At 33.0% G+C, this 26,024-nt stretch overlaps 1 protein-coding gene across 1 annotated transcript; it reads right to left on the bottom strand.

Moving 5' to 3' along the window:
- Positions 1 to 1,184: 1,184 nt before the first annotated feature.
- LOC127726406 (vacuolar ATPase assembly integral membrane protein vma21-like) lies at positions 1,185 to 11,255 on the bottom strand. Its single transcript, XM_052233807.1, has 3 exons — positions 11,112 to 11,255; positions 5,907 to 6,022; positions 1,185 to 3,117 (listed from the first exon to the last, which is right to left on the bottom strand). The coding sequence occupies exons 1-3, from the start codon at positions 11,132 to 11,134 to the stop codon at positions 2,972 to 2,974; spliced, it is 285 nt and encodes a 94-aa protein (XP_052089767.1). The 5' UTR covers positions 11,135 to 11,255; the 3' UTR covers positions 1,185 to 2,971.
- Positions 11,256 to 26,024: the final 14,769 nt, after the last annotated feature.

Raw genomic sequence — 26,024 nt, 5'->3', positions numbered from 1 at the left:
ATGTGACCTACTAAATTAGACTTATCACCGGGTTTGTAAAAACTTTGTACTAACATGAGCAACAAGACGGGTGCCGCATGTGGAGCAGGATCTGCTTACCCTTCCTGAGCACTTGAGATCACCCCAGTTTTTGGTGGGGTTGTGTTGTGCAGTCTTTAGTTTTCTATGTAAGGTTTTGTGTATTGTTGTTTGTCTTTTAATTTTTTAGCCATGGCGTTGTCAGTTTATTTTCGACTTATGAGTTTGAATGTCTGTTTGTTATCTTTTGCTTCTCATTTTCAAACATTACTCTGCTAGAATTGATGTTTTAACCCCATCAACCCCATGACCTCCTACACTGGAGTCAGATTGCTTCCACAAGACCACCAAGAATGTTTTGCAAATAACAGATAAACAACTCCAAATCAAATTAATTAATGGGGAATGTGTCCATGGGACACAGATGATGCCCCCGCTTGCATATTACGTTATAAAGAGACATAACTCAAGAAATGTAAAAGTGACGCTACTTAAAAAAAGTTACCCCACCAAAATTCGAACTTGATCTGTGTTTTGTGGTAATTATCATTGTGCATAAGTTTCATAACATTTGGTTGAGGCAAACTAAAGTAAGAGAACAGAAACGAATATTTTAGCAATTTTTCTATTTGTAAAGGGGCATAACTCTAGAACGGTAAAAGTGACGCCACCAAATTTCAAACTTGATCTGTGTTTTGTGGTAATAAGCATTTTGTATAAGTTTCATAACGTTCGGTTGAGGCAAGCTAAAGTTAGAGAATGGAAACCAATTTTGGGACGTACATACGTACAGACGGACAAGGGTAAAACTTAATGCCCCCCTCCGCTATGGCGGGGGCATAAAAATAGTTGAATGAAAACTTTTAATACCTTTTTGAACATTGGTCAGTGATAAAATTGCACATTAATCACCTTATTTTAGATTTAATCAACTCTTCTTTACAAATGGAAATTTGGAGGGAAATGATGTAAAGCTGGAAATTGGTAAATTATGGTAATGGCAGGAGGATTTTGAAAATGAATTACCAGGTAGGTAAAAATTGTAACTGACATACATAGATAATCTTTCTAAATGCAGCTTAAAAAGGTTACTATCCTCACCCAAAAATGTAGAAAATAGTTGTGCATGAAAAATTAAAATGTTCATGCAGAAATGTCTTGAAAAATAAATATGTTATCTTTTATTGAAAGTAAATGTTTTTGCATAAAAATCCTCCTGAATATCTAATATATAGTCATCAGTTCAACAGATAACAGAAAACGAATTTCTTTTGATGGCAGCAGATGCAAGAAAACTAATTCTGATGGGATGAACACATAATTTTTCTTTCATTGACATACATGTATTTATAAAAATGGTTAATACATATACAAATACATACTAGTAAACCTTTTGAGACATTCTTGATTATCTTATCTCCTCTACATTTCAACTAGCACACTAATAAAATCTACACAGTATTCCAACTCTCTCATTCTACAAACAATATCTTGCAAAAATGACAGAATCCTTTAAATCTTTAAAACAATTGTTATAAATAATAAACTATTTTCCTAGTCTGTCATGAGTGTTGTATGTGTCTCTCGTTTAGTCATAATGAAAAAAATGTTGCTAAATTCTAAACCCATCTATATTTAATTTATTTACATGTACTTATTATTTTAGATATTTCAAAGAAACCTTTTGATGTCTTCCTATAAACAGTTTGTTTCTTAATTGATGCAGAAAAAAATTGAAAAAATAAAAATAATTGAATTTGCCCATCCACTAAAATTATCTAAAACAAGTAAAAATCTGGCACTGATGCATATTGCAAATTTATTGAGAGAAACATTTGTTCAAGAGGTTCAAGGTTCATAATATAATCAGTTATTTCTTACAATCATAATTGAATGTCTTACATTTCAAGTACCGTATTTGTTTTCCTCACAAAATTACATTATAAAATTCAAACCTGTTTACTGTAAATTCAGAAATTATTGTGATGCATTTACTATAGCGATTTTTGAAGAAAGGAAAAAATGTGATTAATTATCGTAATTTCACACAAATCTGCATACAGGTATATGTATAGGATATCAGAGTGTGATAATTTCTGAATTTACATTACTTCATCCACATACAGCACTTATATATATATCTAAAATAATTTTAAAAAAAATGAATGAATGAATGATTTTATTCTCATAAACTAGTACATAGCTACAGAGAAAGTCTTATCCAAATTCATTATCTATCTATTATAAAAATCAATTAAAGTAACAAATTCACTTAACATTGTTTTTAATTTAAAATAATGACATTCATATATGATAGTTTGAAAAATGTATATGTTCATGTACATGATAATTTATATCAAATGAACCACATTGTACACACATTCAGGTTATGATGTTTTTGGTTTTTAAAACCAATCAACTCAAAGTTTTACACCAATAAAGATAAACATTTTGAACTTGAACAAAAGTTATAACATATATTTAATTCATTACAATTTTTGTACTAAATAGGAAGAAATAATACATTGTATAATTTAGAATTTGTACTGCCTATACTATTTCTTTTTGTTTTGTTACAAAAAAACAGGTATTTTCCTATACAAAAACCAAACTTTGCATATACTCATATACAACTCGATGTTACCCCCCTGTAATATTATACATCTATCCTTCAATAAAATATTCCCAAGGCCTGAATACAACTGGACCAGTCATTACAGCAATAAAAATATTCCTAGATTATAATCCATTCTACCCTGATTTTTTCAGAGCAGATTTTTTTTTTCCCCGCTATATTTTTTTAGTTTCCTAGGAGTTTTCACAAAAACAGCAAAAATAAAATAAAAAATTGCCCTTAATCTTCCAGTCCTAATTGTTGAAATAAATAATGGATGAGAATCTAGGAAGATTTTTTAAAGGCCTTTTCCTTAAAAGTATTTTTTTTATGAAAGAACTAGTCTTCTTTATAAGGAGTCCGTCTAGCTTCAGAATCTTCTGTGAATGCTCTGTAAACAAACAGTCCTAGAATTATATGTACGGTTCCTATGGCAACAAATGCTGCATAAAAGTAACTGTTTTCTGAACTCATTCCAAGAAATGCTGAAAAGAGACAAATATTTTTTGTTTTCCAAAAGTATTACAGAAGTATTCCATGTGACAACTACATATTGAATCAATCAAATGTGGCATAAAGGACTGCTCTCCAACCCCTATAAATCTTATGTACATGTGGATATTTTTGCGGGTTGTTATTTATGCGATTTCTCTGAATCAACTTTTCAAGCAGTGTCAAATTTACACATCAATGATAAATTTGTACTTCAAATCAATATTCTGCAATCTTAAAAACAATTCACTTATATAAATCTAAGGTGAACACAAAATTACAGAAATCTTCCATGTTTAAAGTATCCAACACACAAGTACATGTATGTCACATTTTATGAATAGCCAACCTCTTTACAGGATTTTTAAGTTAAATCAACCAAAATTAAAAATAACTTCTAGCTATGGTGAGAGTGATGCAAATAAGGGACCCTCCATACAGTTTTGCAGTTTACCTAACTATAAAGGTTAGAAGATGTGGTATGATTGCCAATGAGACAACTCTCCACCAGAGACCAAAAGATGTAGAAGTAAACTATAGGTCATTGTATGACCTTCAACAATGAGCAAAACACAAACCGCATATAAAGTAAGCTATAAATGGCCCTGAAATGACAAATGTAAAACTATAAAATATACCGGTATATAACTAGCCTGCCTCAGTCTTCATGGTATTTTTCAGTTGAAAAAGGTCATGAAGCAGGCTGTGGTTGGATTGCACTTTTTTGCTGACAGGAAAGAAGAGAACTTTTATATAGGACTGTTCATATAGTATATAAGCAGTTTACCTTTGCCAGTTTCAGTCTCAGATCTTCCACAAGGCCATATGGGAATTTATGTAGCATCATTGCTGTCTTGTACATGACCCAATCAATTATCAATAATAAGTACATTGTACATATATAGAATCTTGGCATTTTTGTTTTTGATACTGACTTTATCAGCAAGAATATCAAGGGAGCCTGCAAGGGCGAGCTGATATTCGAGCTGATGAAGTCAGTATCAAAAAATAAAATGCCATTATTCTTTTTATCGGCAATTTGTTTTAACAATATGTGTTTTTGGTTAAGAACTAAAATTAATCAATTAGTAAAACTAATTTTACACGTACCAAACCTTGTGATAGTTGTTCGGTTGTATGAATGAAGTCGCGTGCCTTTCTCTGATAAATAGACGCAGATGAATATGAACACACAATGTTGCTGCACTGATACATGACGTCATTGCCTAATATTTTCAAGTATCAAGTCCTGTCCATGATATAAACAAATATTAGGCAGTAGGATGAAAGGAAAAATGTAGAAATTGCAGATAAATAAATATCTTAGGCTTTGTAGAGGGTCCCCCAATCATCCTTCCTGTAAACATGAGAAAGAAATGAAAATTGAAAATTCATCAAATAAAATGACCATGGTTGGTGCCTTATAGTCCAAATCAGCCTGGCTGTAATTGGTCAAGGGAGTATGTCATCCTCTCTATATCTATAGTCCTGTTCAACTTTCCTGTAATAGATTTTATTTACCAAAAAAAATGAAAAATACCAAGGAATCATTTGATTGATGAATTTTCCAAATTAACAAAAGATAAACATTTAGACATGATATAAGACGATCACTGACTAGATCCCTCACTTAGGACAGGCACATGCAAAGGAAACAAGTTTTAATTAGATCCTTCACTTAGGACAGCACATGAAAAGGAAACAAGTTTTAACTAGATCCCTCACTTAGGGCAGGCTATTGAAAAGGAAACAAGTTTTCACTAGATCCCTCACTTAGGACAGGCTCATGAAAAGGAAACAAGTTTTAACTAGATCCCTCACTTAGCACAGGCACATGAAAAGGAAACAAGTTTTAACTAGATCCTTCACTTAGGACAGCACATGAAAAGGAAACAAGTTTTAACTAGATCCCTCACTAAGGACAGGCTCATGAAAAGGAAACAAGTTTTAACTAGATCCCTCACTTAGGACAGGCTCATGAAAAGGAAACAAGTTTTAACTAGATCCCTCACTTAGGATAGGCTCATGAAAAGGAAACAAGTTTTAACTAGATCCCTCACTTAGGACAGGCTCATGAAAAGGAAACAAGTTTTAACTTAGTTTTTTTAGATCTCAATCCTTCCCCTTTTAATATCGATGAGTGTATAGAGTGGACTAACACAAGTGCCACCTCTGTACCTGTATTTCTCACCTGGTGAAAGAGTGCCAGTCTGCTAATGAAACCAATTATTTGCACATACTAGTTATTTTTGTTGCTGATCATTTTTTTAAATTTACACAATAACATTGTAACCTAGTTACTACAGTTCCTACAGTCAAAAAACTGCCAAAATTGCCAAAACAGGAAAATCAACATTTCAGGGTCAAAAACTCCCAAAATCAGGAAAATAGGTCCTCAGATTTCCTGACTTTTCAGAGTAGAAAAATTTCTTCATGCTGATCATTTTTACAGATTTCAATTTTAACCATTATCCTTTAGTTTTCAAGATAACAGCAAAAAACTAGGAAAATTGGGAAAACTGGGTATTTCAGGGGCAATAACTCCTAAACAAGTCAACAGATTTTTCTTAACTTTTTAGGGTATATAGATCTTGTGGTGCTGATCAGTCTATATTAAGAATGCTTATCATAGACATATAAAATTATCATTTTCTACATTTACTGAGCCTGGAATAAGAAATTAACAATTGTAGCCAGAAGCAGGCTGAACTGACCTATATACAGATATATATTCTTCAATCAAAGCATCATACTAAACAGGACCATGGATTCAATAACTTACCTTCAAAGAAAAAACTTTTGCTGATAAAATAGAGAAATATTGGCAAAGTAATCATGGCCAGACTAAAAACAACCATAGTCCTCATAACAGTATCAGTTTTTTCTTTATCTTCCATTCTGCAAAAGAGAAAAAAAACCTTAAAAAACCAGCAAACCATATTCCTTCTTTTCCGTAAATATGAAATCTTGTACAATTACTTATACCATGTAATAATTATATACAGAACTATAGAACTATAGAGTATCAGCATAACTAGTTCAATACAATCAGACTTGACCCATTGGTGGCCTTCGGCTGTTTTCTGCTCTTTGGTCGAGTTGTTGTCTCTTTGACACATTACCCATTTCCATTCTCAATTTTAATTTTAGTTACACATTTATTCTTATTTTGTGGCACACCACATCTTATTAAATGGTAAATACCCACCTCTACCACTGAAAACTGAGCTAAATACTTGATCCTTTCCATAACATATAATTTTTATTAATCAGTCTTAATGTGGTCTTGTTTTATTTGAGAAAGTTGTTCCAAATGAGACAATACATTGTCTTTCATATCTCTAAGGAAGCTTTAATTAACTAGAGGCTCTAAAAAGCCTGTGTCGCTCACCTTGGTCTATATGCATATTCAACAAATGACACTCTCCAGCATCGTAGGCGAGAATAGAATTCATGACAAAAATCTTTGTTTTGTTGATCTTGTATTGCTGATCATTTAGTCCGTTTAGTTTCTCTCTAGGTTGCACTTTGTAAATACAGCTGTTTCTCAAACCACGCCTCTTTTGGGGGAGATATTTAATATTCATAGGTATGTTAATTTGTTAACGTACTGGTTCCCATTGATGATCTCTGTGTTTCATCTCATAGAGACATCACTTGGGAATGTAACCAGTATTGAAAAACATGGTAGTGGCTAAATTTTAATTCTTAGGAGGTCCAAAAATGGAGGTAAGGGTAGTATAGAATTTTAGTATAAGTTTAAACTCTTAGAAGTTCAGGGCATATAAATGTTGAAAATATGCCGCACAGCCCTATATTTTGACCTTTGAATAAAATAGTAGTGCATATAAACTTTCCGTTCTGGGATATTATTTTTCACGAAACTTCATAGTAAAAGTGTCACAATTTTAGCCGCAAAGGGAGTTCCTATGGGAAATTGCATTGTCAGTATTTACAGAATTGCAACCTCTATCTTCTTTAGTTTTTGCTCACAACACAAAAGATGGTAAAAAAAATTCCTAAATTAAGGGCAATCACTCCTATAAAGAGTGACAGTCTACTAACTATATCGGCAAAATTTGACTTGTTAGTAGATGTTCTCTTGCTAATCAATTTTGCTTATATAAGTTTCTGTCTATCTATTATAATTTTTATCATAAAAGGAACAACGTCATTAAAGGGCAATATCTCCAATAAGGAGTAATCCAATGATTTCACCATATTGTATCAATTGTAGATCTTGTCGTGCTGATTATTTTTGCCTATATTTAAGTTCCCATCTATCAATTATAATTTTTTAGATATAAGGCAAAGCGCAAAAATTTGGTAAAAATTTGTCATCAAAAGGCAATAACTCTAATAAGAAGTCGACTGACGACTTCAACCATTAGCCTTATTTGTAGAACATTTCTAGCTGATCATTTTTGCATTTAAAAGTTTCTCTCTATTACAGTTTTTAAGATAAAAGGCAAAAATGAAAAAAGATTGTAAAATTTGTCATTCAAGGGCAATAACTCCTGTAAGGAATCATCTGACAGTTTTACATAAAAAGACAATTAGAAATGCTCACCAGGCTGGACATTTCTGCCCTTGTCAGATTTAGTCTATCTATAACGGTTTTCAAAATAATAGACAAAACTTGCATTTACCCCCTATGTTCTATTTTTAGCCATGTCTGCCATCTTGGTAGGCGGGCAGGATCATCGAACACATTTTTTTTTAACTAGATACCTTAATGATGATTGTGGCCAAGTTAAGTTAAATTTGGCCAAGTAGTTTCAGAGGAGAAGATTTTTGTAAAAGTTAACCTTTGAGCCAGGTGAGCTAAAAATTACAGTTGTATAAAAATTTAGTTTTTGTGAGAATGTTTAGAGTTACATAGATGATTTTCACATTCCTGCATTTTCCTGTACATTTCCAATGACACAACACATTTGTTTGTCCGTTTACATTAAGAGTCGATTGTTCATTGATGTAATTTATAGTATTGATAATTGATTAAATTCTCACTAGTATTTTGCGAATCATAAGACAAAGCATTGCCTAACAATGTTGTCTCAATTTCATTTTAATGCTTGACCTTTTTAAATCTATACATAGGTCTTGATGTCAGTCATCTTTTTTGTAACTCATCATCTTGGAAGAAATGATCAAATCAATAATCCTAATATTTTGATTCATGTGAAATATTTTTTGCTTTAAATAAATTTACTTGTTGAAATCATATTTTGTTAAACAAACAAAAAAGGGAGACAACTAATGAAACATACAGATTTATGCCTTTAGCCCTTAGAGATGTTGCAAGGGTTCATAACATGCATTAAGAGCATGACACTCTCTGTACACGAGTCATCAGATTTGTACGTATCACATATATCAAACGGATGCCCACACAGGAAACAATTTTACTGTCGGTTGTAATAAGACCTAAGTGACCATATTTCCATTCCCTAGTCACACTTGAGTGTTTAATTGATTTAAAGCTTAAGATGGAAACCCACAGAGGGCCCAAGACCACAATTAATGATCCCGCTTTTCGTTGTACACGAATATAGTTCCTTTTAATTAGAGTGTATTTTTTCTTAATTTTTTTTCTTTCCCTTCCTCACTCATTTCTTAGTTTTTTTTGGGTGGAAATAAAAGAAGAGAGGTGAAATAATCTTTTGGATGTTGTATTTTAACTGATTTTGATATGGAAAGAGTGATTAGGCCAGGTGCAAAAAGGTGATATTTACAGTTTTCGGAACATCTCTTGACTTGTCCATAGGGGTATGGATGTGTATTGGCTAAATTTGTAAGAGTCATTGGTTCAATCTTTCTGAATTTTGGATATATTTTTGGACTAGTACTATACATTATACACACAAAAGATTTGACAAAAATGCAAGGTGCAATTTTTTTAATGAAACAAAACGTTATAAAGAACTAATAGGGGAATTTAATTGTGGTCTGTGGCTTAAGAGGTGAATTCAGGAAATATTGAATTTGTACTTTGACAACTTCCCTGAATGATCTATTGGTATTAATTTGTCAAACTACATGAGAATAAATGATTTCCACTTTTATTTGATAGAAATTTTGTAAAAAAGTGACATTTCAGCCTACATGCCCAAAATTGAACTTTTTCAGTTGTTTCAATATTTTTACAAAAGTAGCATGCTTACTTTCTCTCTGACAGATTTTTCTGGTTTTCTATTTGTGTTTGTGGTATCTAATGTAGATGTTTAACTCATTTTTGAACACTGAACACAAAAAAAAAGTAGATAAAATCAGAATAAGAGTGCAAAATGTGCTGCTTTAATGGTCTTAGTCTAACGGTCAGTATGAAGCAAGTGAAAAATGAGGTTCTATGCACATACAAGTTGAATTCCTTTTAGCAGATTTCACTGAATCTGTATCAAAAGCACTTATTACTGGTTGTTTGACCTTGTCTGTTTCACAGACTACCTTTATTTTCTTTTGTTTGATAGCTAGTGGTTAAAATATTGGCCTTTTGAGGCTGAAATTTCATGCCGGTTTTAAAAAGTAAAGTAAATAACTTTGCATCAAATCATACTGTCTACATATATAGTTGAAAGTGACAGTCATGTTACATCCAGGCTCCATGTTTTATTATATCTAAACAAAGATTTGAGCAAAAAGAAGCATATCTCTATCTACCATATCATTTATATGCTTTTTAATATGCAAATGTGGGGAACGACCTAAATTGACAACCTGTTTTTTTAAGCTTGACATTGCTGAAGACCATTTTATTCACATGTGTTATGCTATTTGAAACTTATATTTCCATTAAAAGTACATTTATAACATGTAAAAGGTGTTTTTATAACTTAACAACTTCAGAAAATTGTGGTAAGTGAAAAATATTACATTTCATATAAGGCCTCGATTCATTTGAAAACCTCTATTTTTTGGCACAGGCTCATATAAAATTTACTTCTGGCCATTTTTTATAAGTCTGAAACATGAAGTATGCTATCTGTTGCTTTTAATAGGTGATAACTTATACATAGAAACATTAAATAATGTAAGTTTTGGTATATTTTGGTTTTTAGAAGCCCAAATTTGATAGTTGAAATTGTTCTAATTCAACACCACAATTCAGCACCCAAAGTTCAGATATAAAAAATGCCACATTTTTTAGAATTGGTATCATATGGCTTTGAAACTTTGTAAACTGTTTTATAATACACTAAGCTTAAATCATGCCAAGTTTTATTAGAATTGGTCAAGTTTTAGACCCCTAATAGGCCCAAGACCACAATTAATGATCCCGCTTTTCGTTGTCCACGAATATAGTTCCTTTTAATTAGAGTGTATTTTTTCTTAATTTTTTTTCTTTCCCTTCCTCACTCATTTCTTAGTTTTTTTTGGGTGGAAATAAAAGAAGAGAGGTGAAATAATCTTTTGGATGTTGTATTTTAACTGATTTTGATATGGAAAGAGTGATTAGGCCAGGTGCAAAAAGGTGATATTTACAGTTTTCGGAACATCTCTTGACTTGTCCATAGGGGTATGGATGTGTATTGGCTAAATTTGTAAGAGTCATTGGTTCAATCTTTCTGAATTTTGGATATATTTTTGGACTAGTACTATACATTATACACACAAAAGATTTGACAAAAATGCAAGGTGCAATTTTTTTAATGAAACAAAACGTTATAAAGAACTAATAGGGGAATTTAATTGTGGTCTGTGGCCAGAGTCACATGACAAGTTTAAAGCAAACATACAAAATCCACATGTCTAAAATTAACAGCCTTTGGTTCGGATTAATACACTTGGTCCCAGCCTTAGGGGGTCACTAGTTATCACTTCATATTAAATTTTGGCAACACATGACAATCGTATTCGTAAGCATTTAATCCCAGAATTTTGAAGAAAAAAATCCGGATTTCTGGGACATCATTTTTTACGTAAAATAGCTATATTTTAAACACAAACATGAAATAAACAGATAAATACGCTCGTTATAAATGGATACCTGGTTCTGAGATCATCAGCCATTGTCAAAAATTGAAAATTGGTGTCGTTTTAAAAATCGATATCGTGTAACATCAGTTATCAGCTCATATTGGACAGAAACAGTTATTATTTTGTCATACTAATCCTTATTTTGATCAATCAGCATTTCACATAAGCCCAATTTGCACGAAGACCGAAATCTACATGAAAAATTTATACCCCACAACGTACAAGATAGAAGTCAGGACTTACCAACCGTGTGAAGGAACTTGATCAATAAACTAATTTTCAGCACAGGCGCTTGGGTATATGATACAGATATTTTTTTTTTCTTTTTTTTTCTTGATTAAAATATTCAATTTTCTATATTTATACTATCCACATAGTAAAATGGGGGTTGTCTCAGAGTTGGTAAAATCACTCGAAACTAGGTGAGACATGCGCAGTAGTGATAGATATGTAGTATAAATATAGAAAATTGAATATTTTAATCAACAACAAAAAATCCCCAAAAAAATATCTGTATCATATACCCAAGCGCCTGTGATTTTCAGTGTCCAAAAGTAACTTTTATTTGAAAAATAAAATCTATATATAAAAAAAGAATGCAAGTGGGTCCTTTTTTTACTTGTAAAATTAGTGCTTTTTTGATCAGGAATTTATGAATAATTCGGTCACTCATTATATTTAAGTGATTGACTTGAGACAATAAGCAAAATTACATATCTTTAACATGCTAATTACCTGATCTAAACTTATCAAATGCTTTAAAATCTATATCGATCAATAGAATAGAATAAACTATGTTTTTGTTCACAAAATTAGTACCACAGCGGGGCATATAACACATAAACAGCATCATTTTAAACATTTGCAGAACAATTATATACATCCAATGTAATCTAGACAATATACATGTAACCAATGCAATCTAGACAGTATACATGTAATAAAAAAAAAACATGCACCAAAATAACAAAAACATGTTATATATGTTTATTCATTGTATTGTGTTTTCAACAGCAGATGAATTTCTTAAGGATTACAAACAGCTAGTTATTTGAATTAACAGTCAAGGTAAAATTTGAAAATGCGCTTTGTGTATTTTGTCTTTATGTTAACTATTTTCGTGATTTGTGTCAATCTAATGAGATTAGCAATTTCCGTCTGATTTTCCCAGTTTGTTCTTATATTATGCTGTAATCCCACTATCCCAAGTTGAGGGAGGATTGGGCGCTCATAAACATGTTAACGTACTCTGCCACCTTTTTTCCTTTGTTTATATTCATGATTTTAAATGAATGAATTAAAGAGCCTGTAGTGGGCAATCTCATATACACCACACCCCTGCCTCCAATATAAAGTGGAGAAGCTTATACATTTATGATGGCATGGTTTTCTGAATACATTAAAGAGGCAGTAATGAACATGTGGCGAGGTAAAATTTTGTTTTGAGTTATCACCTCCCTTTTTAATGTCGATTAGAGGAACAACGAAAAGTACAAAAAAAAAACACACTTACTGTGAATATAAGAAGATGTGGGATAATTGTTAATAAGAGACAGCAAACCAACGACACAAAAAATAGAATGAGTCCAGAGGTCAACATCAAATCGCCAATAGACAAGACATCTATATGATATGTCAAGCTCAAAACAGTCACAGCCTAGAACAAGTTATAAGTAAATTTAAGATAAAATTGAGAACCATTAGCCGGAAACGGGGAATGTGTCAAAGAGACAACAACCCGACCAATCAGCAGAAAACTATCACATATTTTCTATTAACAACAAATACTAGCACCCTAAATCACAAAAAGATTATGATATAACTAAAGACAATTACTGAAATATTGGTATTATTAATAATAGATACACCAACAATAGCACAACTCTCCAATCTGATTAAAATCCAGACCTACATTAAGTCGTGTGCATCTATAACTCATTTGAGGATAGCGAATTCAGTTAGGAGGCCCCTCATGGGGGTGTCCAAGTAATTACATAATCATAAATATTTTACCAATATAATCACATAATCATAAATTATTTTTTTAAACAAGATAATCAAATAATCAAAAATACAGTCCTAGCTTATCAGATAATCAATCAAATAATCATGAAATATTTGGTCTGGTAATCAAATAATCACTATCAAAACGGCCAAGTAATCACACTCAGTTAGATTGCACAAATCTCATACTTACAGTATCTGCATGATGAAAGATTTATTACGCTTGCTGTCTTGCACATTCATTTTTTTTCGTAAACTCAGACCGTTGGTTTTCTTGTTCAAAATATATGTTTCACTGTAATAATAAATCACATTTTGTCATGTCGGTGTCTTTTATCGTTGAGTATACTGCGTGGAACAATTCGTCGTTGAAGGCCGTACAGTGACCTATAGTTACTGACATCTACATCATTTGAACTGTGGTGGATAGTTGTCTCATTGGTAATCATTCCACATCTCCCTATGTTTATATTGCAGTTAATGACACCAAGCTATAAGTGCTCAACCTGCAGATGTGAAATCATGGCGTCATTACGTAACAAGTATCAGGTTTTCTGCATTATATTGGTATTGATATTTTATGAAGAGCTGAGAAAATGGGTACAATTACAGGTGAAACCGATATTGTAGGTTTATTACCGTACAGAAAGATAAGATCGCGTCAAGTCGCCCAGTCTTTAGTTTTCTATGTTGTGTTTTGTGTACTATTGTTTATCTGTTTGTCTTTTTCTTTTTAGTCATGGCGTTGTCCGTTTATTTTCGACTTGTGAGTTTGAATGTCCCTCTGCTATCTTTCGCCTCTCTTCTATCTAATACAATACCCAGAATAAATCTGTACAGAATTCCAATACTCTTGACGAACATGTGATCCAGATAATAGCTCATGCCAGTGCAGTACATTCATGGTTTATTAATATATTGTTATGTAGTCTCTTTACTATTGGATTGAATTGATGTTAGTCCCAATAGAAAAAGGCGCAAAGATTGAACTACCGGTAGTGCACACCATACCATAATGTATTTTGTCATTATTCTTCGTATTGGGTGGAAGTTAATTTCCTCATGGTTTATTTCAAACCAAATAGATATTATTTCAATCAAATTTAATTGAAAAAAAATAATATTATATGCATGTTCACATCAGGAGAAAACATAGTTAGTTCAAGCCTTCTTTGATATTTAGTTTTCAATAGGATTTGACAACTATTAGATTTTGAGCCTAAAGGTTCCTGACTTGGGACAGGCGCAAGAATGCGGTGGGGTTAAACATGTTTTGTGAGATCTCAACCCTGCCACTATACCTCTAGCCAACGTGAAACAAACTAAGCACACAGCAAAATGCACAGTACTGGTAAAACTCATTTTAAAAGAAGTCAGAGTCCGATATATTTATATTACATCTTTTATTTATTCAGCTATAGAATTCAGTGCAATTTTCATTTGTATATTTGATATCGTTTTCTCAGCAGCTTTTATCAACAGCAACATAGTCTTTAATGGTGTCCATCACCGTAGACAACTCAGCCAATAACTAGGCTATAAACTATAGATGTCATTATTCTGTGATACAACACAGTATATGATGTATAATGGTTTTGGGAAGGTATATCTGCAGTTTTCATTTTGTTTTATTCCCCCAATCAAAAATTAAATTCCTATTTTTGCCTAATAACCAAAGCTAAAGTTTGATTGCAAGAAAACCAATCAAGGTGGAGATTTCCTCCACGAGGGCATCACCAGCCCAGTAATAAGTAGTCAGCTCTTCTGTGTTGACATAAACTATCATTGATAAGATCATAATTATGAATGAACTGTTTGCAAAACTTTGAATTTTTCGAAACCCGAAGAATATTTGTTGCTGATGGTTGGAACTTGAAACTACACACTCTGAAGATGATTCTAGCCAAGTTTGGTCTTAATTGGTCCAGTTGGTGCAGTTAAAAAAAGAGGGGATATTTTTTTAAATAACTTCAGATGGATGACAATTAATGACACCAATCGCTCATACTGAAGGCTCAGGTGAAACAATCAACAGTCTTTAAACAATACTCAGAAAAATGAACCCCACCATATGAAATCAGATACTACAAAAGGATGAACAGCTCCTGCTCCACTAATAACACCCATGATTTTAAATCTAGTATAATGATTTCTTAAAGTTGTATACATTAAGTGGTATTTCCATATTGTCTAACCATTACCAAATTCATTCATTTGCACTAGTTATTTTCTAACTCTTACACATGAACCTTACAGAGTTTGAAATGAATAGGATAACTTTCACAGGTTTTTCTCTCATTAACTTACCTATGATCACTGGACTTACACTGGAATAACATTTAAGTTTGCGGTCTGCTTTGTAGATATTTGGGGTTTGTAATAAAAATAAATCAGTTTATATAAAGTGCTAATCCAGATAGTCCATTTTCACTGTCAAATGCGAGTATTACTATTGCATACCTACCAACATTTCTAAATGCCCATGGGGGTTTTACGTGCAAGATGACTCTCATAGTCCAACAAAACCTTTAAAGGAGCCTTCAAATTTATCTTAATGTTGTTTATTTGCTCCTTCATACTTTACAATCCTATACCCATGGTACAATTGATTGTTTTGTTTTAAATTGTGGAGAAAATTGCTCTTTCAAAATTTCCAATTGGGAGCCTCCATGGGGGAAATCCCCCGCAAATAGTGACAGTTGGCAGGTATGCTATTGTAGAACAATAAATGATTGTAACAGGATGCTGTTACGAAGTCTCCCAAACGAAGCTCCCATAATTCGTAATTCCCAGGGTCGCCTGACATTGGGCACCGTCCAGTGAAAATTGGTTTGGTCCAGTAAAGTTATATGCATTAGTGATGCCTGGGGACTAACCTTGTATATCATTCAAATCATCTTGGCATGACAAACCAGAATATATATGGTTTAGGGGTGGGGATCTCGACCATTTGATACTAGAACATTGGGGGTAGGGAGGAACCCCTGGGGACTGGCCCTATACGTCATTCAAATGTTCATTACATGACGAACAGGAATATATATGGTTTAGGGGTGGGGATCTCAACCATTTACAAGATATTAGAACTTTCTCAAATGGCAGGGGGTCGGGATGGCCCCTGGGGACTTACCCTGTATATCATTCAAACCATCTTCGCATGACATCCAGAATATATATGGTTTAGGGGTGGGGATCTTGACCACTTAGAAGATATTAGAACTTTCTTAAATGGCAGGGGGTGGGGGTGACCCCTGGGGACTAACCCTGTATTTCATTTGATGTGCTTTATCATGACAAACCAGAATATATATGGTTTAGGGGTGGGGATCTCGACCATTTACAAGATATTAGAACTTTCTCAAATGGCAGGGGGTCGGGATGACCCCTGGGGACTAACCCTGTATACCATTCAAACCATCTTAGCATGACAAACCAGAATATATATGGTTTAGGGGTGGGGATCTTGACCACTTACAAGATATTAGAACTTTCTTAAATGGCAGGGGGTCGGGATGACCCCTGGGGACTAACCCTGTATATCATTCAAACCATCTTAGCATGACAAACCAGAATATATATGGTTTAGGGGTGGGGATCTTGACCTTTTAGAAGATATTAGAACTTTCTTAAATGGCAGGGGGTGGGGGTGACCCCTGGGGACTAACCCTGTATTACATTTGATGTGCTTTATCATGACAAACCAGAATATATATGGTTTAGGGGTGGGGATCTCGACCATTTACAAGATATTAGAACTTTCTCAAATGGCAGGGGGTCGGGATGACCCCCTGGGGACTAACCCTGTATATCATTCAAACCATCTTAGCATGACAAACCAGAATATATATGGTTTAGGGGTGGGGATCTTGACCACTTACAAGGTATTAGAACTTTCTTAAATGGCAGGGGATGGGGGTGACCCCTGGGGACTAACCCTGTATTTCATTTAATGGGCTTTATCATTTAGAACATTTTCGATTAAAAAGATTGTGTTTATCACAAACGGTTTTCAATTTATAATCATTTGAAAATTTTAAAAAATAAAATCCCATAGGGTTCTATAGTAAAACCCTCTTTTCTTTTTGCCCCTCAAAGTACCCCTTTATAAACCCCATTGCACAAACAAAACCCTGATTGCACCACTAGACATGTTAGTCTAACATATTGTGAAACCCTAAGTTAATCTGACAATCGGTTTTGGAGAACGGGTGCGGACAAGTTCAAATTTAAAAGCGGCGGAAGAAGAAGAAGAAGAAGAAGAAGAAGAATAATAATAAGAACTGAGCAAAAACAATAAGTCTTCCCAAACTTCGTTTGGGAGACTTAATAAAGGATGATGGGAAAAACTGTGTTTGTTTACATTTAGAACATACAAAATAAATGATTTGAATGTATGTTTTAACACAATTTCATTAGGAAATGGCATTACAATGTATAATAATATGATAAACAAGAGGCTGTCGAGTGACAACAAACCGGATTTTCCTGCAGAGGTCGAACCCTGAACAGTTGAGCAAGTATGGACACAACATTTAAGCTTAAAACAGCTCTGAATTTGGATTGTGATTGAATATTTATAATAGATTATTGTCTAATTAATAATGAAAATGATGTTTGAAAATCTGAACCACAAACAGGATCATGTAAAAATTAACATTAACACACCCAACAAAATTATATACCACATAACAACTGTGACATCTACCTTCATAACATACATGACTTAAAAAAAATAGTTATAAAGAAATTTTGATGTTATCATTACTGGTTCATGGAATAAATTTGATTTATTTCCCTTTGAACAGAAATATGGTTTAACATAGTACTCTAACATAAGATATGATTTACAATCACTAAAAATAGTTCTCTAAAATTAGATATGATGTAAAACAATGTATATCTATTTTCAAATTATAATCAAATATAATTAATAGTTCCAAATATTTTTTCTTTCATTTGTCACAAACTAATATAGATCTGCAACTTATCTATCAACTTTATCTACACAATGTAATGTAATGAAATATATCCTTTGATAAAAATAGATTATTATCTAATTAAAGGAGTTCAAATCATAATTTTTTTTTTATATATATAGCTTTCAGAAAATTAGTTTATACAGAATAACAAACAAACCTAACACAAAAATCTTCAAACAATTTACCAAAGAAAAGAAAAAAATATCCAAAATGTCATTTATCATTAATACAATCAATGTCTTTTAAAAATCTTTAACAAAATGAGTTATTTCCCTTTATACAGAAATGGATTAATTCATCAAAAATTGAATTCTTGGGAAAGGGCTATTACTGAAAAATGAGAAAAGCTAAAATCGTGAAAATTAAACTTGACCTTCATTTAGTAACAGGAAACAACATATCTAAATTTTTAAAATTTTCTTCAAAGCGTTTTCATGTAAATGAACGGACACTGTTTCGCAGCCATGCGCCCGCCCGCCAGCCCGCCCGCCCACCCGCAGTACATCCCCAAATTAATAACCGATTTTTACTTCGAAAATCCGGTTAAAACCAAAAATATATAATTAAGGCAACAAATTGTAGAAAAAAGTTATTGAAAGCGATTCATTTTGACATTTGGTACAATGCATTATTACTGTAAGTGCGATCATTTCTGATGTGGATTTTATTTAGGTGCGATGGATTTTCATTGTGGTTTTATGTGATAATTGCACATACAAAACTGACAATATTCATTTGATGAATTAGTTGTGCTTTGTTTGAGCGACAAAGAAGAAGCTGAGAGAAGAAGTCGATATAAGATATCAAAAATATTCTGAGTTATGTACACAGTTTGTATACAAAATATATTATACCCATTGTGTACATGTTAATTCATCAACATCAATTAAAGAATTAGAATTTTAAATCGAACTGTACTTACTGAATGATAAACGCACGACTGTTTACAAACCTTGGTCACAAAAACTCACTTAAAAATGCAAACATTAAATAACTTTAAATAGCAACTGATATATATCTTCCTCCAGAATATACCCCACATACATGAACCTAGTTCATTGTAATTTTTATGATTTTCTAAAATCAAAGTGCTGGATAGCACCTGTGGAAAGTTTGCAACGGTAGATGTGTATTATTTCAAATAGGTTGTAGATGTGTATTATTTCAAATAGGTTGTAGATGTGTATTATTTCAAATAGGTTGTAGATGTGTATTATTTCAAATAGGTTGTAGATGTGTATTATTTCAAATATGTATTTAATTACAGCTTTGGTGTATTTCCCTAAACCATTGTCTCATCAGCAATTATCAATAAAATGCTTTGCTGAGCGCAGCCTGATACGACCGCAGAGGTCGAACCCTGAACAGTTGGGGCAAATTTGGACACAAAATTCAAGCTTATACCGTCTGAATTTAGATTGTGATCAAATTTTTGACATAATATAGGTTTCTGACACAAAATAAATGTGGTCAAAGATCTTACAAATCTATAGCGCAATACTGTGCAATTGAAGATTTCTTCTTGAAACTTTTCAAAAATTCAAAATTTGAAAAATTTTGAAAAAAAAATATGAATCCCCTAAAAAAAATTGGAAAAAAAATCCCCCCCCCCCCCACCCCCTAACTTTTTGAAACCCCCCTTAGAGCAATAACCCCAAAACTCAATCCAAGCATTGCCTTTGTAGTATGGAACCTTGTAGTACAATTTCAGAGAGATCCATACACTTAAACACAAGTTGATCGTCTGGAAACTAGAAAAATGCTTGTTTTTGGCCCTTTTTTGGCCCCTAATTTCTACATGTTTTCGGCAATTAACCCCAAACTCAATCCCAGCCTTCCCTTTGTGATATGGAACCTTGTGGTAAAATGTCAGAGAGATCCATACACTAACACACAAGTTATTGTCTGGAAACTAGAAAAATGCTTGTTTTTGGCCCCCTTTTGGCCCTTAATTCCTAAACTGTTGGCCCCATAACCCCTACAATGAATCCCAACCTTCTACTTGTGGTATTAAACACTGTGGTTCAATTTCAGAGCAATCAAAATACTTATACACAAGTTATTATCCTGAAACTAGAAAAATGCTTGTTTTGGGCTCCTAAATTCCTAACGGTTGGGACCATCATCCCCAAAATCAATCCCAACCTCCCTTTTGTGGTATTGGACCGTCTTAAAAAATTTCATAGAGATCCATTCACTTTAACTAACGTTATTGTCCGGAAACCAATGTGTCTTCGGACGACGACGCAGACGACGACCACGACATCATACCATTATACGATCCCAAAAATTTGTTTGCGGTCGTATAAAAATCACTTTTTTCATATGTTTGTCATGTAAAATTTTGATAATTTCTATTGTAACCTTAAACTGTAGATTTAAAAAAAATCAAATATACAGAAAGCTCTGTTAATTTCTTTCTGTGCCCATCCCATGTAAAGCGCCTGTTAGTAAGTATTTTTTATTGATTAAGGTCCTTCATATTTGTTTGTAGTATATTGTATTATTACTAATTAAGCAGTTAGTTTTCTTGTTTGAATTGTTATATATTGAACAAACTCGGACTACGATTAGTAGATTGTGTGGTTAATGGTTTTTTCCGACTTCTAAAATATTTTTACTTAATACAAGAAATAATTGTAACAGGATGCTGTTACGAAGTCTCCAAAACAAAGCTCCCATAATAAGTCATTCCTATGGTCGCCTGACATTGGGCAAAGTCCAGTACAAATTGGTTTGGTCTAGTAAAGTGATATGCATAAGTGACGCCTAGGGATTAACCTTATGTCATTCAAATCTTCTTGAAATCATGAACAGGAATATATATGGTTTAGGGGTGGGGATCTCGACCGTTTACAAGTTCTCAAAAAGGAGGGGGGGGGGGGGGTTGATTCTCAGGGGACTCTTTATTTCATTTGATTTGTTTTATTGTCCAATACAAGAATATATATGTTGTTTTTTTTTGGGGGGGGGGGGGACATCTTGACAGTTTACAAGTTCTCAAACAGGATGGGGTGGGGGTGACCCAGAGGGACTTCCGCTATATTTCATTTGATTTGTTTTATTATCCCATACATGAATATATATGGTTAAGGTGTGGGAATCTCGACTGTTTACAAGATAAAAGCCTATTCTCAAATTGAAAGGGGGTGGGTGGGGTGACTCCAGGGACTCAATCTATATTTTTTTTGATGTTTGATTGTCCTGTGATCATTACAAGACCGCGTGTGTCTATCACTTACTGTTCTCAAGTTATAGTAATTTGAAAATTAAATAAATTGCTTCGCCGAGAACAGCTGGATACGACCGCAGAGGTCCAACCCAGTTGGGGCAAAAATGGACACAATATTCGTGCTTGATACAGGTTTGAATTTGGATTGAAATTAAATGTTTGACACATAATAGGTTTCTGACACAGAATAACTGTAGTCAAAGAACTTAGAATTGGTTATATGATTTGAATTTATATATAATTTTTTTGCTTTTGTGCAATACACAATGCTGTTGCGAATTGACCCCCCCCCCCAAAAAAAAAAAATTTCACCACCTTTTTTTTTGGCAAAACAATTTTTTTTCACCTCACCCCTTTTAAAATATTTGAAGAAATTTTCTTTTCAATTTCTGAAATCTGTAATGAGAAAAAAAAAGTGTTCCCCCCACAATTTCTTTTTAACCCCCCTAATTCCCCCCCCCCCCCCCCCCCCCGCCCTCCCCTTTTTCCAAAAAAAAAAATCTTTCCCTCAAGATATGGTCATTATCTCAATTCAAATTTCAAAATGGAGTTTGCAACCATAATTACCCATTTAAATACATCATAAAAGTCTTAAAGTAGAAAATGACATACATAATCATGTCTAAAAATAATATATCTTTAATCAGCATTTTTATTAGCAACTTCTAAAAATAAATTAACAGCTAATCACCTGAAGACAATACAAAATTTCTTTATACATAGTTTTAAAGCAGTGTAAGGGAGGTAATCCAAATTTAACATTGTACCTAAAAGTGATTGTCCATTAACAAGGAAACCCTTGTTTTCCCCCTTTTTGCCCCTAATTCCTAAACGGTTTGAGCCATTACCCCCCAAAGCTAATTCTAACCATCCCTTTGTGGTATGGAAACTTGTTGTACATTCAGAGAGATCCATACACCGTTCCACAAGTTATTGTCTGAAAACTAGAAAAATGCTTATTTGGGCCTCATTTTTGGCCCCTAATTCCTAAACTGTAAGGACCATAACCCCCAAATCACAACCTTCCTTTTGTGGTTATAAACTTTGTGTTTAAATTTCATAGATTTCTATTAACTAATACTAAAGTTATTGTCCGGAAACCAAGTGTCTTCGGACGACGACGACGACTACGACAAAATTTTTTGCGGTCGTATAAAAAAAATAAATCCCATAGGGTTCTTTAGTAAATCCCTCCCTGCTGTAGGCCCTCAAAATACCCATAAATAGACCCCAAGAAGAAAAATAATAAGAACTGAGCAAAAACAATAAGTCTCCGAACTTTGTTTGGGAGACTTAATAACAAATAGTATATACGAATTTTGCTATAGTCCGATTTTGTAATAGGCCGAGTTTGTTATAGTCCGAGTCTGTTATGGCCCGAGATGAGATACCAGGTTACTTTCGATACACTCGAGCTTTTACGTCTTTAATAAACATTTGTAATAATCGTAGTAAAAATAGCGTCGAAAAATGTTCATTCATGACACATTTTAAACACGGTATTTATTTTCTCTTCAACCTGAGGACGGGAGGAAATCCCTGAAACCGGGATTATTGTACTCCCGTCGGGAGGTACACATATATGGATCTCACGCATGTCTGGGGAATATCGATAAAAGCATAACGTAGAAACTGCTGTCTCGTGTAGATGTGTATTGATTTTAAATTCCGCGCAGCGCAGATCCGCGAAGTAGTGTTTGTGATAGCCATTTTCAAAATGAAGTTGAATTCATTTGAATTATCGATGAACATTCAGTACATTTTAATTCAAGCTGTAAGCTTGTCAAAATAGAAGTAACTCAAAATTTTAAAAGCATCTTCCTAGAATTAGTAATCAACACTAGTACTACATTATCTAGGAGTAGAACACTTGCGATAGTCTGTCCAACTTCCGGTTTGAGGCCGATGCCTTAGGAAAGTATATTGCTATAGCAAGCTATAGCAAACTTTCCAAAAATGAAATTGTTTATTCTGATCCGTTAAACGTTGCGCGTATTCCTAACAGTACTGTACCTTTCGAAAAAGAAAATATGGTGTCTCCTTTGAAATACCCATCTTATATTTGTTATTACGACTTAAATATTCGACATTTCTAACATTTCATATTGAAAATTAAAGCACCTGGATTTTGTGTATGTTTAATGTGGAACCAAATAAAGTCCACTCATCGGGAGCACCTGACTGAGAGATTTCGCAAAAGTAACTCTAAAAATCTAAATCTGAAAATGGAGTGCAACGCATTTTTACCGAGAATTTTCCTTGAAAATTATAGTACTTTATTAAGCAAGCTTTGAAAAGTTGTCAATCACTATCATTATGTTATATACGTTATGTTTACCATATTGATCGGCTTTGAGTTGTCAAAATGCACAACAAACAGTACAATGATTTGCAATGAACGGTACTAAACAAAAACACTATAAAGACAACGAAACATGAAGAAATTTCACATTCGTTGAGACTATTTCAAATAGATGGGTGTATAAATTACTTGTAAACATCGATAAACAAAGATTCTGTGTAACACAAACTTGAATTAACTATAAATAGAAGCATATGTTGACTCGAAAACTAAATGTAACCGCGTTGATGAAGTTGCATTGATACGTGATGTATAGCTCCTTAAATTTTAAACATAAACTGAAGTGAAAACGTAACCAGTCACTCAAGTGTAAAATGTAGGTTGTTGTGTGAACGCTCGTCATTATCCAAGAAGCATTCATTAATGACGTTTCATTAGTATGTGATGTATAGTACACTAGATATAGACAGAAACTCAAAACTTCAGCAGTTTTCGGTGATCGTTAATTTGCTTAACTATGCAATGTATATGTATTCAATGATGAAATGTCAATGGAATGGATATAAATAAACTGAAGTGAAAACGTAACATGTCACTCAAGTGTAAAATGTAGGTCGTTGTGTGAACGCTTGTCATTATCCAAGATGCATTCATTAATGACGTTTCATTAGTATGTGATGTATAGTACACTAGATATAGACAGAAACTCAAAACTTCAGCATAGTTTTTGGTGGCCGTTAATTTGCCTAACTCTGCAAGGTATATTCATTCAATGATGAAATGTCAATGGAATGGTAAGATTTAACCCTTCAGGTATATCCTGATGAATTATTAAAAAAAATAGAATTAAAATATTTTTACCAATAAATGCTCCTATTTTTACGGAACTCATTTTTGTAATTCGTTAGACAATGTAATCATGATCAAATCCGTCTGACTTTATTCAGTTTTGTCAGTGAATCAGTTGAACTAACTCTCTATTTGGTAAAAATGAGAAAGATTTCTACTGTGAAAATGGACCGAAATTACAATAGAAATGAATCGCCCCTACAGTGAAAATGAAAGTATTGTATCATTATTCGACAGTAAAGTTAACATGAATCGCAAAACGAAAGCAGCATAGTGGACTATCAGCAAACTGAATAACAAAACCTGTTTAAAGTTATACAACATTAATGATTATGTCAAAAGGTATATTTTTCTGAAAATAAAACTTTACTGCGGCTTTTGAATCTCATGCACGCTCTGTTAGTGAAATATTCTTAATATTTACTTATTTTAGTAATGATTTCACACCTTGATCGTTGTATGTGCGATATAAACCCTTCTGCATCTCTACCCTATATCACAAGTTTATTAAAACAATCCATTTGATATATTATTTATAATTTTATTCCAAAAAAAGAAATTTTTCGTCTGTTTATTTATCATTCTACATTAGAAATTCATGGCATGTACAGTGAAAATGGTATTTCAGGATTCACACTTTATATACACTGATAAATACCAAGCTACAGATCACATATGAGATTTGATCTGGTTGACAGACTCTTCACCTAATTATAGCTATTAAACTTCTTTAGTCTGCTTGGTAGAAATGGAATACAGAGTAATATCACATACATTTTGTTCTAATTGATCTACTTTGACCTAATTTCGACCATCAGAAAACTTCATTTATGTGTCAGATTCATTCCCATTTCTAGATGTATGGCAGATATTCATTTGGTTTTTTGAAACATATCATTTTGGATATATTTTATTTGATATATCTAGAGGTAGCGTAGCTGTGTATAAAAATCACTTTTAAATCAAAATATATTACAACAAGAACATTATTATACTCCAACTATTTTCTATCCTAAACTGTTGACAAAAGTAAAACACTGGAACTAGCAGACAGGTGAACTACAAAATACTTCATCCCTTCTCGCCTTTGAAAATTATTTAAAAGGTAAGCATGAAACTAAGCCTGTATTTTATTATTGTACTTCCCAGTTTCATCAAATAAATCTTGCAAGAATAAGACCGAAACTCAAAACTTCAGCAGTTTTCGGTGGTCGTTAATTTGCTTAACTCTGCAAGGTATATGTATTTAATGATGAAAATTATTTAAAAGGTAAGCATGAAACTAAGCCTGTATTATATTATTGTACTTCCCAGTTTCATCAAATAAATCATGCAAGAATAAGAATGATCTGTAGCAGACTCAACAAACAACTTGATACAATCCTAAAATTGTGTTTGTAGAGAAACAGAAACAACTGAACGCTATTTATTAAAATGCAAAATATTCAATTTACTTCGCCAAAGACACATAGATAACCTAGGTATTCCTATCAGAATTTCCACAAATATTTTACTTTTGGCTCTGATAGACTTAACAGATAAAAACAAATTTATATT

The sequence above is a fragment of the Mytilus californianus genome, unplaced genomic scaffold, assembly GCF_021869535.1.
Source record: "Mytilus californianus isolate M0D057914Y unplaced genomic scaffold, xbMytCali1.0.p SCAF_17, whole genome shotgun sequence".
Taxonomy (NCBI): domain Eukaryota; kingdom Metazoa; phylum Mollusca; class Bivalvia; order Mytilida; family Mytilidae; genus Mytilus; species Mytilus californianus.
The sequence above is the reverse complement of the archived record's forward strand: the minus strand, read 5'-3'. Positions and strand labels throughout refer to the sequence as shown.